At 50.0% G+C, this 16785-nt stretch overlaps 1 protein-coding gene across 6 annotated transcripts in view; it reads right to left on the bottom strand.

Moving 5' to 3' along the window:
- Positions 1 to 16785, bottom strand: part of SERINC2 (serine incorporator 2) — a 74588-nt gene that overhangs the window by 12201 nt on the left and 45602 nt on the right. For 2 of the 6 annotated variants that reach the window (XM_035308508.3, XM_035308512.3), the window contains exon 1: positions 10334 to 10448. In XM_035308508.3, coding sequence (XP_035164399.2) covers positions 10334 to 10372 — 39 coding nt within the window. In that variant the 5' untranslated portion in view covers positions 10373 to 10448. Of the gene's footprint in view, positions 1 to 1221; positions 1367 to 8398; positions 8556 to 10333; positions 10449 to 13183; positions 13235 to 13767; positions 13843 to 16785 lie in introns of those variants that run through there. The other 4 variants (XM_035308507.3, XM_035308510.3, XM_035308509.3 and 1 more) reach the window with 4 other exon arrangements.

Genomic DNA, 16785 nt, shown 5'->3' with positions numbered 1-16785 from the left:
CCTGGGAGCCCAGTCCACAGCCCAGCCTTTGAGGAAACAGGCCCCACATCTAAATACCTCTGGTAAACTGTCTTCGCCTAAACAGCCCCTATTCCTCACCTGGGCATTTAAGAGCCTGGAGAGCAAGAGAAATAGGCCCTGCCCTCCTGGAGCTTACACAAACAGGAAAAACACTAAACAAATTATTACTGACTCATGACAAGCGCTAAGAAGGACACACACTCACTGCCAGAAGAGTGCCAACGCAGACTAGGTTTGATTGAGGGTGGCATGTCAGAGAATCCCTCCTTGAAGAAGTGACTTTTAAACTGAGAGCAGGCCAGGCATGGTGGCTCACACCTATAATCCCAGCATTTTGGGATGCCAAGGCAGGAGGATGGCTTAGGCCCAGGAGTTGGACAACAGCCTGGGCAACACGGTGAGACTGTGTCTTCTAAAAAAGGATTTTTCTTTTTTTCTGAGACAGGGCCTTGCCCTGTCACCCAGGCTGGAGTGCAGTGGCACAATCTCAGCTCACTACAACCTCTGACTCCTTGGCTCAAGCCATCCTCCCACCTCAGCCTCCTGAGTAGCTGGGACTACAAGCACATACCACCATGCCTGGCTAATTTTTTTTTTTTTTTTTGGTAGAGATGGAGTTTCACCGTGGTCCCCAGACTGGTCCCAAACTTCTGGGCTCAAGCAATCCACCCGCCTCGGCCTCCCAAAGTGCTAGAATTACAGGTGTGAGCCACTGCACTTGGCCTTTCAAAAAGAAATACTTTAAAATAAAATAATAAGCTCAGAGCAGAGGGATGAGGAGACACTGCCAGACCAAAGGGGGGAAAGAAAGTTCTAGGCAGGTGGCTCTGGGGCAGGTAGGGGCTGGGCATTTGAGGAATAGAAAGAAGGGCCTCGTGGCCAAAGCTTGGTGAGAGGCAGTCAGCAGTGAGTGTGAGGTCAGACAGGCTGGCAAAGCAGGACCACACAGGCACCAGCAGCCAGAAATAGGACCCTGGTTTTCATCCTAAGAGCAGTGGGCACCCACTTGAGGGGCTGGGGCCAAGGGTCAGGAATTGAAAGATCAGCTTTGCAGAGAGCAGACTGGCAGAGGCCCGTTGATCCTGAGACCTCCTCTGCCCTTCTTTCTGGACTAGTCACAGAGCAAACAGCACACCCTGCTGGGGGCAGCTGCCTCCTCTCTTACTCTCCCCCAGACTAGAAATGCTCCTTCTCACCTACCTCTCGCTCACACAGATGCTAAAAAAATGCTTCAGAAACAAAACTATTCCTCGTGGTCACGAGTAAATGAAAATAGTCCCATCTGTCCAGCAACTTCTGGTTACGTCTTGCAGCTGCTATCCCAAGAGCTGCCTCCTATCGATGGCTGTTGGTGGGTGAGGAGATAAGAAAAGGCTGAAAAATGTTTCATAGGCCATGATGCAGTGGTCCCAAACCTTTCTGGCACCAGAAACCAGTTTCAGAGAAGACATAATTTTAAAAGGAGTGAAGCTTTTTTTATAGGGAGTACATCGGGTACAGAGGAGATTAAAAGGAAGCAGGTTGACTTAGTGTTCACTGGTCTTTACAATGAACCAGACCATAAAGAAGACTTTAACAAAATTCATTCTAAAGACCAGTGAACACTACGTCAACCTGCTTCGTTTTATTCTCCTCTGTACCCGATGTACTCCCTATAAAAAAAGCTTCACTCCTTTTAAAATTATGTTTAAAAGGCCCCCTCCTTACTCCCCAAACTTGCAGACACCATACATGCTAAAGTCCATAATCATACACTCCTTAAGTCCTTACAAGCGCTCCAGTCTGTTCAGTCTCAAGTGCACCGGCTCATCAAGGGAATTCAACCTACCCCAGCAGACCTCACTGACCAGCCACTCCACCCCTTCCAGCCCAAAGACAAAGCCCTAGTAAAGAAGTTCACCACCTCTAGCCTAACTCTTCGCTAAAAATGACCCTACACCGTGATCCTAATCCCTCCCACATCAATCAAAATAGACAGACTAACTGCCTAGATTCACCACTCACATGTCAAGACTGTCCCCCCGACACACAATAAAGAGTGACCTCAGCTTCAGCAGACCACCTAAAACTAAGACTTTTGCACTCCTCGCAGTAACCTTCCTTATCCCCCTAATTCCTAGTGTAACCCCTCAGAGAAGAGCCCCCTTAACTCCCACCTATTACCAGTAAATCCTTACTGAAAAATCCACTAGAAAGTATATTAGTTCCTTAATTTAAAAAAATCCAAAAAAAAGAAAACTATTAAAAATTTAATACATATTAAAAGAACAGGGGGGAATGTGCTATAGCGGGCCTAGAGTTAGAACCAGAGCAACGTCATTTTATAAAACAAAGCTGTTTTTTACAAAAAATAAGTTGTACTGCCCCATTCTCCTTGCAATAACTGCTGACCTTGGTTTCTGTAAACAAAACTGCTAGCTTGCTCTAAAGAATTCACACCATGTAAAGCTGCTTGTCTTTTTCTTATTAGTAACTGTCTGGCCTTTGCTTATCAGTAGTTACCAAGATAAGCTTCTGTAGAGTTGCTTGCCCTGCATCCAGGATGTGGTTTTTCAGCTTAAATACCCTGCTACCCCTGAGTTCGGGGCCACGGGTTGGAGAGACGTGAGTCCTCCGTGGTCGCTGGCAATAAAGACCCTGCACTTTGGCATACTTTTATCTTAGTTGATTATTTCAATCTCGCATCCAATACTTCAGTGTCACTGATCATAACAGGAAAATAATAGGGGAAGAGAAATTTTGTTTTGAAACAGGGTCTCGTTGTCACCCAGGCTAGAGCACAGTGGTGCCATCTCAGCTCACTGCAACCTCTACCTCTGGGGCTCAAGTAATCCTCCCACCTCAGCTTCCTGAGTAGCTGGGACCACAGGTACCAGCTAATTTTTGTTTTTAGTTTTCTGGGTTTTTTTTTTCTTTTTTTCCGAGAAAGGGTCTGGCTCTGTCACCCAGGCTGGAGTGCAGTGGTGTGACCTCAGCTCACTGTAGCCTCAACCTCCTGGCCTCAAGCACTCCTCCTACCTCAGCCTCCCAAGTAGCTGGGACCACAGGTGCATACCACCACACCCAGCTAATTTTTGTATTTTTTGATAGAGACAGGGTTTTCTCATGTTGGCCAGGCTGGTCTTGAACTCCTGGGCTCAAGGGATCCTCCACTTTGGACTCCCAAAGTGCTGGGATTATAGGCATGAGCCACCATCCTCAGCCACTGGGGGAAAATTGAAAATAACAAAACACCCATCAATATATCATGGTACACCATAAAAAAGGATTTCTCTGCTGAATGGAGCAAACATGTAGGTAACACTTAACTTGGGTATATTTAATTGTATATAAATAATACTTCAATTAAGTTGAATTTACAAATATGAAAATAAAGATTTTATATAAAGAAAAAACTTAAATAAGCTTTAGGTTTTGTAAGCCTATTGAAGTCTTAAGAAACTACAAATAACCTAAATGTCTAACACCTGGGGACAGCCAAGGCCCTTTCACTCCACGGAATGCTACAGAGGCAGAAAGATGAAGCCCCTGGCTCCAGAGCAACATGGAATAACGATCGTGATGCATGTGAAAGGAAGGCTGACTGTAAGGCTGTTCCCACACTACAATTACAACCACTCCCCTCTCCCTGCGGATGCACTCAAGAGCAGCATCAGAAAAGCCCCAGAACACTTACAGTGGCTGAATCTTAACACCAGCCCAGGTTCTCGGAATGGAGAAGTCAAGATTTAAGAAGCTCCAAGCCTTAGCGTTCTACAGCTGCAATGTTCCTTGGCAGTCAACCAATCCATTCTCTTTCCAATGAGGAACCACCCAGAAGTATCTGGCCATCCTCTGCTGCTTGCACACTGCCAATGACAAGGAGCTCACTACGTCTTAAGGCAAGGCAGATAGCTCGGGAGCTGTGAGTGGTTTGGCATTATGTGAACAGGCTGTCACTGAGTCAGTCATTCACATTGTCTCCTGGTTGTCCTTAGAGCCAGGGACAGAAGTTCTTAGAACCACTCGTGAGGTACTAGGTGGGTGAGGGAGGCAGCTGAGGGCTGGGTGACAGTTTTGAATTTTTCTGTTTAAAACAAACTGGCCATCTGGGTGTGGTGCCTCGTGCCTGTAATCCCAGAACTTTTTTTTTTTTAGACGGAGTTTTGCTCTTGCTACCCAGGCTGGAGTGCAATGGCACGATCTCGGCTCATGGCAACCTCTGCCTCCTGGGTTCAGGCAATTCTCCTACCTCAGCCTCCTGACAATCCCAGAACTTTGAGAGGCTGACGACACGGGCAGATTACTTGAGATCAGGAGTTTGAGACCACCCTGTCAACATGGTGAAACACCGTTTCTACTAAAAATACAAAAATTAGCTGGGCATGGGGGTGGGCACTTGTAATCCCAGCTACTCAGGAGGTTGAAGCAGGAGACTCCCTTAAACCTGGGAGGCAGAAGTTGCAGTGAGCTGAATAGCGCCATTGCACTCCAGCCTGGGTGACAAAGCAAGATTTCGTCTCAAATAAAATAAAATAAAGTGTCCCTCCACTTCTGATATATAGCCAAAGGAAATGAAGCAGGGACTCAGATATTTAAACACCCATGTTCACAGCAGAATTATTCACAGTAGCCATCAGGTGAAAACAAGCTAAATGTCCATTGGATGAGATGAATGGACAAACAAAATGTGGCATATACATATCCATACAATGGAATATTATTCATTCTTAAAAAGGAATGAGGCCGAGTGTGGGGGCTCACATCTGTAATCCTAGCACTTTGGGAGGCCAAGGCAGGAGGATCACCTGAGGTCAGGAGTTCAAGACCAGTGTGGCCAACATGGTGAAAACCTGTCTCTACTAAAAATACAGAAAATTAGCTGGGTGTGGTGGTGTGTGCCTGTGGTCCCAGCTACTTGGGCAGCTGAGGCAAGAGAATTGCTTGAACCCAGGAGGTGGAGATTGCAGTGAGCAGAGATTGCGCCACTGCATTACAGCCTGGGTGACAAGGCAGGACTCCATCTCAAAAAAAAAAAAAAAAGGCCAGGAGTGGTGGCTCATGCCTGTAATCCAAGCACTTTGGAGGCCAAGGCGGGCGGATCACCTGAGGTCGAAAGTTCAAGACCAGCCTGACCAACACGGTGAAACCCCATCTTTATATCTTAAATAAATAAATAAATAAAAAGAAAATTTTTTAAAAAAAGGGAATGAAATTCTGACACATGGATGAACCCTCGGGGCATTACGCAAAGTGAAATAAGCCAGACACCAAAGAAGAAATATTGCATGACTCCACTTAGATGGACAGAGTAGCCAAATTCATAGAGAAAGGTGGTGGAATGGTGGTTGCGAGGGGCTGGGGAGTTACTGTTTAGTAGGAGTTTCAGTCTGGGAAGATGAAAAGGTTCTGCAGAAGGATGGTAGTGATGACTGCATAACAATGTCAATGTACTTAACGCTACACTTAAAAATTGTTAAAACGGTACCTTTTATGGTATGCATCTTTTTCCTCAATGTTTTTAAAAAAGAGGGGCCATGGAGTTTTTAAAGAAAAGCAGGAAGTCAGCCAGATGAAGAGGGGAGAAGGGTATTCCCAGCAAAGAGAATGACACATGCAGAGCTACAGGGACACTGTATTTTCAGGGTAACTGAAAGGGTGAGAGAAGCTGGAGAGGTCATGGAGGTGGCGGCCAACATCCTGTATACCATGCCAGGGAGTCTGGACTTCAACCTGAAAGCAACAGGGAATGATTGCGAAAGAAGAGGAATGACAGCAGATTTGCATTTTAGAAACATCACTTTGACCACAAAAAGACAGGTCAAGGGGGTGATGTGTGGTATCTTTCAGGGAAGAGAGAAGAGAGGAGAGTCAGGGGCTGTTTTCAGTAAGCCAGATGAAGGCTGACAGTAAGACCTTCTAGAGTTACTGTGTGGCTTAGCTGGCACTACTACTTCTGACAATGCCATTCATTTGGGATTAATTTTTATTAGGGTTGTATTTATTTGAGCTCCATTTTATTTTATTTTTTTGAGACAAAGTTTCAGTCTTTTTGCCCAGGCTGGAGTGCAATGGCACGATCTTGGCTCACTACAACCTCCACCTCTCGGGTTCAAGTGATTCTCCTCTCTCAGCCTCCTGAGTAGCTGGGACTATAGGCATGTGCCACCATACCCAGCTATGTTTGTATTTTTAGTAGAGATGGAGTTAATTCATGTTGCTCAGGCTGGTTTCCAACTCCCAACCTCAGGTGATCCACCCACCTCAGCCTCCCAAAGTGCTCAGATTACAGGCATGAGCCACTGCACCTGGCTTTTATTATAATTTTTGATAGAGTCTTGCTCTGTTGCCTGAGCTGGAGTACAGTGGAACAGTCTCAGCTCACTGCAACCTCCACCTCCCAGGCTCAAGAGATTCTCCTGCCTCAGCCTCCCGAGTAGCTGAGATTACAGGCACCCACCACCATGCCTGGCTAACTTTTGTATTTTTATTAGAGATGGAGTTTCACCATGTTGGTCAGGCTGGTCTTGAACTCCTGACCTCAGGTGATCTGCCCGCCTCGGCCTCCCAAAGTACTGAGATTACAGATGTGAGCCACTGCACCTGGCCTAGATCTCCATTTTAATATACAGTCCTCTAAAATAAATTACAGGCCCAGCACAATGGCTTATGCTTGTAATCCTAACACTTTGAGAGGCCAAGGTGGGTGGATAACTTGAGGTCAGGAGTTCAGGATCAGCCTGGCCAATATGGTGAAACTCTATCTCTACTAAAAATACAATATTTTGATGGGCATGGTGGCACACGCCAGTAATCCCAGCTACTTGGGAGGCTGAGGCGAAAGAATCACTTGAACCCGGAAGCCAGAGGTTGCAGTGAGCCAGGATGGTGCCACTGAACTCCAATCTGGGCAACAGAGCAAGACTTCGTCTCATAAAAATATATAACGTAAAATAAAATAAATTATAAACTCCTTAAAGACTAAAATAAAAGGTTAAAAGGGTAAACTTTTTAACATAGATTTCATCACAATTAAAAAAATACAAACTGGCCCCAGTAAGAATGCAGCTTGCCACCTTCATGAACAAGCCATAACTGGCTGAGACACCCAGGACCAGTCAAAACACAGCAGAGGTCAGCCAGAAATGTCCCAAGGTACACTTACTTCCCACATGCAGTGCCAAGAATGCAGGTCCTAATGCTTACTCTGCCACAACTTGTAGTCTGACCTCAGGCAAGTCTCTCCTCCCCTCCCTGGGACTCAGTTTCCTCATCTGTAAAACGGTCTCCTGGGGCAAGAGAGTATAGTGGCTCAGAGCCCAGGTTCTACATTTAGGCAGCCCTGGGTCTCACTGGCTTCAGCACTTCCTTGCATGTGGTCTTGAGTCTTGTACCACTGTGGGGTGTTTTTGGACTGGCCACTGCATGCCAGCTTCATGCTAAATACGCAGCGGTGCTAAGCTCAGTCCCATTTAATCCTCACAACAGGCTAAGGGATAGACACCATTGTTCTCTCTACCTTACAGACAAGGGGATGGCCACGTGACTGCCCACAGCCACAGAGATGAGAAGAGGCAAAGCTAGGATCTGAGTGCAGTGGTCTGACCCACAGGCATTTCACACTCCCTAGGATGTAGGAGACCCTCCTGAAATATTTGCAGACTGGCTGAGTCGTCATGTGCAGGCTCGGTGGCTCCATCCCCTGTGTACCCATCTTACTTCCCCATGCAAGGCAGGACCCGCCTTTAGCCCAGTTCAACTTCAGTCCAGTTCCAATGCTGAGAGGCACAATCAGCAGATGAGTCACAGCTGGGAGGGCACAAAAGTCTTCCCCCACTGACCCGTCCACACAAAAGAATCCCCCTAAAGTTGCCCAGAAACCCCTCATAGAACTTCACTCCTGCATAGCAACTCTTCACTACAACAGGATGGTACTGGTGTCCAGTAGTGCCCAACTGCACCACTTAATGCTGTGTGGCTATGGAGAAGTCACCTTCACTCTCTGCACCAGTTTCCTCATCTGTAAAATGGGAACAATTATTAACTACCCCAGTGGGGTCTTTGTGAGGATTAAATGAAAGGAGGTTTTATACACACACACACACACCAGGGCTCACTACATTGTGGGGCCTGGGCCACTGCTGGACAGCTCCATGCTGTGTGTTGGGATAGTTATCTGTAAAATGGGCTAACATGCCACAGGGTGGAGGAGGTGGGGAGAACCAATGAGATGGCATGTGAGGGGCTTGGAACTGTACCTGGCTCAGTAAATGTTAGAGGCCAGAACCTCAGTAAACGTTGGAGGCCAGAACCCCAAGGGGATGGCATTGAAGGGAGGGGTAGGTCCCTTGCTGATATTACTCACTAAGTTACCTCCCAATTCTACCCTGGACCAAACCTGTGCCTCAAGTAGCCAGGATGTGGGGAATGGAGAGAAGGTGTGAGCAGAGGCCTGGACCAGGAATCAGATGTTGATCCTAACTATGCAGTTCTCTGTCCTTTCCCTGTGCAACTTGAGGCAAGTCAGCGAACTTCTCTGGGTGCAGTCTTCTCATCTGTAAACAGACGGTTTGAGCAGACCTGTCTGCTCTCAGCAATGTAGAATGCTGTGACTCAGGGACTGGCACTTGGCTTTGTATTGTCTCCAAATGGAACTCTCCACCCACCTTTCCTTGAAGTTAGCAATAATTTCCATAGGGAGCACTCATGATGTGCCAGGAGCGGTTTCATCTCCCAACAGCATTGTGAGAAAGGCCCTGTGACCGTCCTCGACTGACAGATGGAGAGACCAAGGCACACACGGCTGGCTGGCAGGCTGCCCCTCAACACCCCCAGGCCAGCCCAGGAGGGCCTGTGTCCCACCGGGTGCAACCAGATGGAAATCAGGTCCACTGTGAAAGCTCTGCCTCCCTCACCAGGAAGCAAACCCTGCGGGCAGAGACCTGGCCTAAACCTTGAATTCTTTGGGCTGGGAGGGATTTCAGGCACCAGCTTGATTCCTCCTGTTGCACACGCACCCGCGTGTGCACACACACACACACACAAACACGGGAAATGGACGCCCAGTGAGGCAAGAGGCTCTCTAGTCTCTCTGAGCTGTCTATGCTGATCTCATTCTCAAAAAATGGCTGTGAAGTAAATCTCTAGACCCCAAGCTCTCCCCTACACCCCCTCCTCTCTCTCTCTCTCTCTCTCTCTCTCACACACACACACACACACACACACACATACACACACACCCGTCAGGGACAAAGGAAAGCGAGTACTGAGATCCAGCAGCCGCTAGAGCCCCTTCTCCTTCTCAGGGCCTCTTTGTGTGGGGCCAGAGGGGGAGGGGGCTGCCTGAATGAACCTCGGATTTAATGAGGGAAAGAGGGAAGGAGAGGGGGCTGGGGAAAGGGAAGGGAGAACGAGCCTCCCAGCCGGGGTCTGGCTGGACCCCCTCCCTTCTGCGGCTGCAGCCACAGAACAGAGGCTGGCTGCCCCCCTGGGTCCCGAACTCGTGACCGGTCACTCCCCGCGCACACCCGCACCTCCCTCGATTCCGTTCTCCCAACCCAGAGAGAGAGGTCGCCCGGTGGTCCGTGACGACCCGCAGCCGCCTCACTCGCGGGAGGCTAAGAAAGTCCGGGGCTCCCTCCCCTCCCACCCTGGGCGAGCTGGGGAAGTGGCTCAGAGGCAGCGCGAGCCAGACTGAGAACGGCCGACCGGGCCGCAGAGAGACTGACGGACGGACAGCCGGCTGGAAGACAGCAGACGAACAAAGACAGTCGGACGAACGACGGACGGAGACACGCACCAGACAAATACGAACTGACAGGCCGGGCCCGAGCGACAAAAACAGACAGACTGACGGGCAGGCGGCCAGAGGGGCCGGACGGGGCACTCGCCAGGAGCGACCGGCGCGGCCGACCACGCGCGGCACCAGGGCGTCTGGGACGGGGACAGAGGCCACTCCGAACACCGCCCCAGGTGGGCGACGAGGGCCCGCACAGCTGCCCCGACCCCGGGCTCCAAGCTCAGTCTCCCCAGGTCCCGAAGGGCGCCTGCCGAGGGCACTCCCCTCCTGCCCTCGCGCCCCGCCCTCCCCCACGGAAACCCGAGCCGGGACCGCAGCTGCCCGGGACCCGCCAGCCGGGGAGGGGCAGGGGGACGGGGGCAGCGAGATCAAGGTGCCGAGAGAGGGACCGGAGGGCGAGCAGGAGGGGCGCCGGACCAGAAAGACAAGTTCGCAGAAAGGAAAAAGAAACTACTCGGAGCAGAAGAAAAGAACGTGTGGGCCCGCAGCAGGAACCGGCGGCTCGCGCGGGCCGGCGCTGCGGTCGGGACTCACGCAGCTGAGCAGGGAGCAGGCTCCCAGGCAGGCCCCCATGGCGGCGGCTTCGGGCGCCCGGCGTGGGGAGCGGGGCGCGGACCTCTGGATCCCGGTGCGGGGCCTGGCCCCACCCCCGCCCCGCCCCTGCCCCGCCCCACCTGCCGAAGCTACTCGACACTTTCCGGAGGCGTTCGGGGCCTCCCCGGACTCACCTGGGGCAGGTGCGTGGGGCGGAACCCTAGGGGAAAAGGGCGGTCAGAAATTCCCGCGGCCACGCGAGCCGCGCAACCCGACCCAACCCTGGCCCGGGCTCACATCCTGCTCCAAAGCGAGCGTTCGGAAATCGACCTCGGTTTGAGCCCGTGCGACCTCAGGACACTGTCACCCTTGAGGACAGAAGCCAAGAGGTGGTCACCGCTAACTCCTCAGTGCTTGGCGCAGAGCCTCTGCTCAATATGTAGGTGCTGAAGTTGAATGCTGAATGATTGGATAAAGAAACTTCAGCAAGTCCCTGCACCTCTCTGAGCCTCAGTTTCCCGGTCTGTAAAGTAGGATACATACCTCATAGGGTGGTTACCACACATGGTAGATACTTGACAAATGTAAGCTCCTATCGTTCACTGTTTTCCTCTTCTTTTTTAAGAGACAGAGTCTTGCTCTGTCACCCTGCCTAAAGTGCAGTGGTGCAATCATAGCTCACTGCAGCCTTGACCTTCTGGGCTCAAGTGATCCTCCTGCTTCAGGCTCCTGAGTAGCTGGGACTACAGGTGCATGCCACCATGCCCACCTACTGCTTCTTCTAATACCCCAGCCTTTCACTCTAAACGCATCCTCCCTTCTCTCCATCTATTCTTCAAACTCCACTGACTCCCAGCAACCTTCTGGGAGCCACACACTCCCCACAGCCACCCTGCTTGGTGGCTTATCACTCCCTAAGGATGCCCCAAACTCTGATTCCTCGTTAAGGAGGTCAGAAGGCAGGGAGGGGTGGCCACATTCCTGGCAGATGGCTCTCTAGGGGTAGGTGTGAGAGACCCAGAAGCAGGGCTCTGTAATTACTCTCCCTTCAGCCCTGTCCTCAGCCACCTCTGGACAAGATAATGTTAGGGAAAGAAGGCTCTATGCCTCAAAGCTGGCCCCAGGGCCAAAGAGCTGGGTTCACTGCATTCTTGGGTGATTCACTGGGCGCCAGGCTTAGCCATTAATCGCAGGAGGACTGTTCCACAAACACACCCTACACTTTCCCTCCTCCGCACTTTTGCCCACACAATGCCCCCTCTTTTTTATTTTATTTATTTCTTTTTTGAGACAGGGTCTCACTGTCACCCAAGCTGGAACACAGTGGCCCAATCATGGCTCACTGCAGCTTCAACCTCCTGGACCTCAGGTGATCCTCCCCCCTCAGCCTCTCAAGTAGGTGGGACCACCAGTGCGTACTACTATGACTGGCTAATTTTTTAAAAATTTTTTTGTAGAGATGCGGACTCCTTATGTTGCCCAGGCTGTTCTCAAACTCCTGGGCTTAAGCAATCCTCCTGCCTTGGCCTCCCAAAGTACTGGGATTCCAGATGTGAGGCACTGCACCTGGGAGATGCCCTCCTCTTGAAGGCCCTTTTCCTTATCCCTCTTTCTCCCCTTTGAAGCTTGCTCACATGCCATACCTCTCAGTGAAGAGAGCCATGACCAACACCCCCAACCTACTACCTGCCTCCATTAGAAATAAATATCCTCATGATTCCCCCAAGCTTCCAAACAACATGGGCCTCCCTTATGGCCTCACAGACAAACCGAGCACATGCCCAACTTTCTCTCATGGTACCATTTCAGCCCCACAACAGCCCTGAGAAGTTGATTAATTCCACACTCACTCCAGTTTACAGATGAGGAAACCGAGGCACAAAGAAGTAGTGACACGCTAAACGTAAACCATGTATTGAATAAACATTGACTATGATCACTGTGGTTGTTGTTACTGTTGCTTGAGGCTACACAGCTCAGAAGAAGCAGAGCTGGAGGGCCACCCAGCCTGGCTTTCACCCTGATGTCCTACTGCTTCCCTTGGAAAAGTGCAGGTGACAATATCTAGTCTTCCTATTCTTCTTTCAGTCCTTGCCTATCCCGAGGCCCTTAGGAGACTGTGACCCACCCAAGAACGGTCTATTCTCTGGCCACCCTCTCTCCTGCCTGGAGCACAATACAGGGCCTGGCACAGTCAGGCAGTGAATGCTTGCTGGATGAATGTCTGAACTTTTACCATAAGTCCACTTTCCTCCTTTTGCTGTGACTGACATTCTGATCCAAAAGCAGCCCCTACATAGTCATCTTCTGCACAGAAAACCTTTACACCAAAATACCACCAAGCAGTCTGAAGTGAGCCCTCGTCATATGCTCCCATTCCAGGGCCAGCTCCCTTGGGCACTTCTGCTCCAAGAGCTGAATTTTTCATTCCACATTCCCTCCCTAACCTCCTGGAACAGGAGAAAGCACCCAAGACCAAGAGGAGTGACCCCTGGGATTCCTGTTCTGCCACGGAACATGCCCTATGCCCCATGCCCTATGCCAACCCTGGGGGGGCCACTTCACCCCACAAAGGGCATCTGTCCATCCCCTTCCCTGAAATAGGGCGGGCTATTCTGTTCAATCTCACAGAGCCAGCATGAGCATCTGAGAAAGTATTCTAAGAAATAAGCAGTTGTCTGCAAGGAATGAGGGATTAAGCTGACTGCATGTGTAAAGGGACAGCCACTCTGGCTTCATGCTAACATTTTTCAGAGCAAGGTAGTGTACTGCCACTGTCCTGGCCTCCTGCCTGCCCAAGACCAAGGCCAGCTGGGCTTTCACATTCCGGGCATGGAGGGCATAACTCACTGTGTGGCTGGATCCTGGTGACTCCTCCTCTCTCAGCCTCATGCTTCTCATCTGTAAAATAAAGATGAGATATTTTGCCCCAGATATCTCAGGGGACTACTGAGGAGATGAAATGAGGACATAGATAAAGAGTTTCATTTCTTGGTACTCTGGCCAGCCCATCAGGCTTTACTCCCAGCCTTGAATCTCCTGCATGGGGCCAGAATAGCTCTGTCTCTAGCACCCCCAAAAGCAAGGTAAAAGTCAGCAACTATGTGATACTGGCAAGTCACCCAACCACTGTAAGCCTCACTGGAGGGTTGGAATTAGGATTCTGCTCCTCCACCCAATGCCATGTAAACCATGTACCTTGAAAGAAACATGTAGGGGTCATTTGGTCCATTGCCCTTTGTCCATCACCCAGCCCAGACAGATGCTCAACTCTTTAGTTCCCAAAGAAAGCAGGCTCTAACTTCTTGGACCACCCACCCCAACGTTCTCTAATCTGATCTCACTGGGCCTGAGTTTTCAAATCTGCAACATAGGGACAAACCCCTGCCCTAGTCCCAGTGCCCCCGGTCCATTCTCACCCCATCCCTTCTTACCATCCTCCCATCCATGAGGACTCAGATGTGTGCTGGCTTTGAGTCTCCTATCCCTTGGGCTTTGCTGCCTGCACTGGCCTCTATTTCCTGCTTCTGACCCATTTACAGAGCAGGGCTGAGGCCATCCCTTATGAATATGCATGTAGGATAATAAGAGCTTGGGATTGGAGGAGCATCTGGGGAGAGGTATTCTCATAAGCACCATCCACTCTGCTCTCCCCATAAACCATAAACCCCCCAGCCAAGGCTGTCCTTCCCCGCAAAGAGTGCATGGGATTTTGGAGCAAAGGCTAAAGTAACGATAATCGTATTCACAGCAAGAATTTTTAAGAGCTTACAACATGCCAGGCATTCTGCTGAGATTATCTCCTTTAAGATGCATTTAAGGTAGGAACTATTGGCCCATTTAGAAGATAAGGAAATTGATGTTCCAAGAGATTAGGTAACTTGTACATAAATCATATGGGGAACATGCATAGTGATCATGTGCAGAGCCAGAATGGAACCCAGCTTTCCTCAGAAGAACAGAATTCCAAAGCTATTCTCTAAACCCCTGCTGCCCAGATGTTCAGGGCCAAGCCAGGAGCCCTTGATGGTCATGGAGCCACATCTGGATCTCACGTGCCAGCAGGTGAGCCCACAGTGATCTTAGGTGATTTTGTGAAAGGACCCAGGTCCTGGCAGGGACTCTATCTGGAAAGTATGAAGACAGACAGACACAATGCGTGTTCACACTTGTGCAGGCACACAGTGAGGCAAGCTTAGCATGCGCAAACACAGGGTGTTCTGCGTGCATGGATGTAACTGTGTGGGGTAGGGGTACTCTTGTGGCTGCCCAGTTTATATGCCTCTATGCTGCTCTGGTGACTTTTTTCCAATCAATACTTAGAGAGGGCCACATTGGGCGAGGGGCTGGGAATGCAGTGTGAACAGGGCAGACACAATCCCAGCCTGTGTGGAGTAGATGGTCTGCGGGCTTTCCTTCCCATATGCAGTAACACTCTGGAAGGAATCTGTTTCCTTTGTGGGAAGCAACCAGGGGTTGAGAGAGAAGATGGATAAGAGTGAGAAAGGTAGGACAGCTGAGGTGGATTGCCCAAGGGAGCCTCTGGAACTTGCCAGAAATGTGGTGGAGGAGAGAGCCAGGACCTGGCACCGACTCCATGAGAGCCACAGATCTGAGGGTTCCCAAAGGTCTCCAGATGCTTTCCTTACAAATGTCCAGGGTCTTGAATGCACATGTGGGCAGTGTGTGATGGTGGTGGTGGCGGCGGGGGGGGCGCTGTTTAGGTACATGTGCACAGATGAGCGTGTGTGGTTATGTGGATATGTGCATGGAGTATTCATGTATAAATGTGGGAACATGGGTAAGTCATATGTGGTATGTACACATATGGGATTTACATGTAGAGGTAGGGGTGTGCCTGTGTGTGCAGCGGGGCCTGTTACTGCAAAGGAGAGAAGAGAGTGTCATTTGACCCAGGCCTCACATTCAGAAGCCTCAAAAATGCATCCAAAAATGAGATGGAATGAAAGAAGGGAGAGAGGGATGGATGGCTAGGTAGATGGATAGACAGAGGGCTGGCTGTGTGGAGAGATGAATAGAGTTGAACAGAGGGATGGATATGTGATAAGGCAGATACTGCAAAATGCTCATTGTAGCCCCTAGGTGCTGAGTATACAGGTGCTCACTGTGCCATTCTTTCAACCCCTCCAGATGCTTGACACTTTTCATAATACAATATGCACACAAAGTGGGCTAGATGTCTAGCCCCAGAGAATCATGGATGAGATGGAAAGAATAGAATGCTCTTCATGCCATTTGAAACTTACATCCCATCACTGGACCACACAGCAATGTGAAATCACATTTTTTACAATTTTTGTGATGATCTTGTGAGTCTCTCAATTACATTGCATTGGATGTGTGTGGGTGTATGTGTGTATTTAAAAAAAAAAAAAAACATTAATTTGGCCAGGTACGGTGGCTCACGCTTGTAATCCCAGCACTTTGGGAGGCCAAGGTGGGTGAATCACGAGGTCAGGAGTTCAAGACCAGCTTGGCCAACACAGTGAAACTCCGTCTCTACTAAAAACACAAAAATTAGCTGGGCGTAATGACAGGCACCTGTAATCCCAGCTACTCAGGAAGCTGAGGTAGGGGAATCGCTTGAACCCGAGAGGGAGAGGTTGCAGTGAGCCGAGATCACACCACTGCACTCCAGCCTAGGCAACAGACCTAGACTCCATCCCAAATAATAATAATAATTATTATTATTAATTTGTTAGATAAAAACATACCACAGTTGTGAACACCCTATTTAGGTGTTCTTCATTTTTAAATTACCAGGAGCCTTAAAAGACAGAAGTGGCCTGGCTCGGCCGGGTGCAGTGGCTCATGCCTGTAATCCCAACATTTTGGGAGGCCAAGGCAGGCAGATCACCTGAGGTTGGGGGTTCAATTCTAGCCTGACCAACATGGAGAAACCCTGTCTCTACTAAAAAATACAAAATTAGCCAGGTGTGGTGGTGCATGCCTGTAATCTTAGCTACTTGGAAAGCTGAGGCAGGGGAATCGCTTGAACCTGGGGGCGAAGGTTGCAGTGAGCCAAGATCACACCATTGCACTCCAGCCTGGGCAACAAAAGCAAAACTCCATCTCAAAAAAAAAAAAAAAGAAGTGGCCTGGCTCTCTCCATCTGTGAGCTCCTGCTTTGGGTGTGTGTATGGGTTTGCATGTATGTGTACCTGTCAGGGATGTGAGCACACATAGGTGGGTTAGGCTGATACCCATGTGAGTGCCCACACAAAGAGCTCAGCCTCCTCCAAGACCCGTTGGGGCCAGCACCACTCTGAGGTGAGACAGACATCTTAGGACTGAGGAAGGGCAGCCACTAGCCCCAGGGCAGCATAGGGGACTAGGAACTCTGTCATCTGAGGCTTGGATACGCTCAGGCCAAGCAGCGTCCTCTGGCCAGCAGCGAGGTGTGGGAGGCTATTTCCTGGAGGAGGATGGGA

The sequence above is a fragment of the Callithrix jacchus genome, chromosome 7, assembly GCF_049354715.1.
Source record: "Callithrix jacchus isolate 240 chromosome 7, calJac240_pri, whole genome shotgun sequence".
NCBI lineage: Eukaryota > Metazoa > Chordata > Mammalia > Primates > Cebidae > Callithrix > Callithrix jacchus.
Note: the sequence above shows the minus strand (reverse complement) of the source record. Positions and strands in the feature narration are given on the sequence as shown.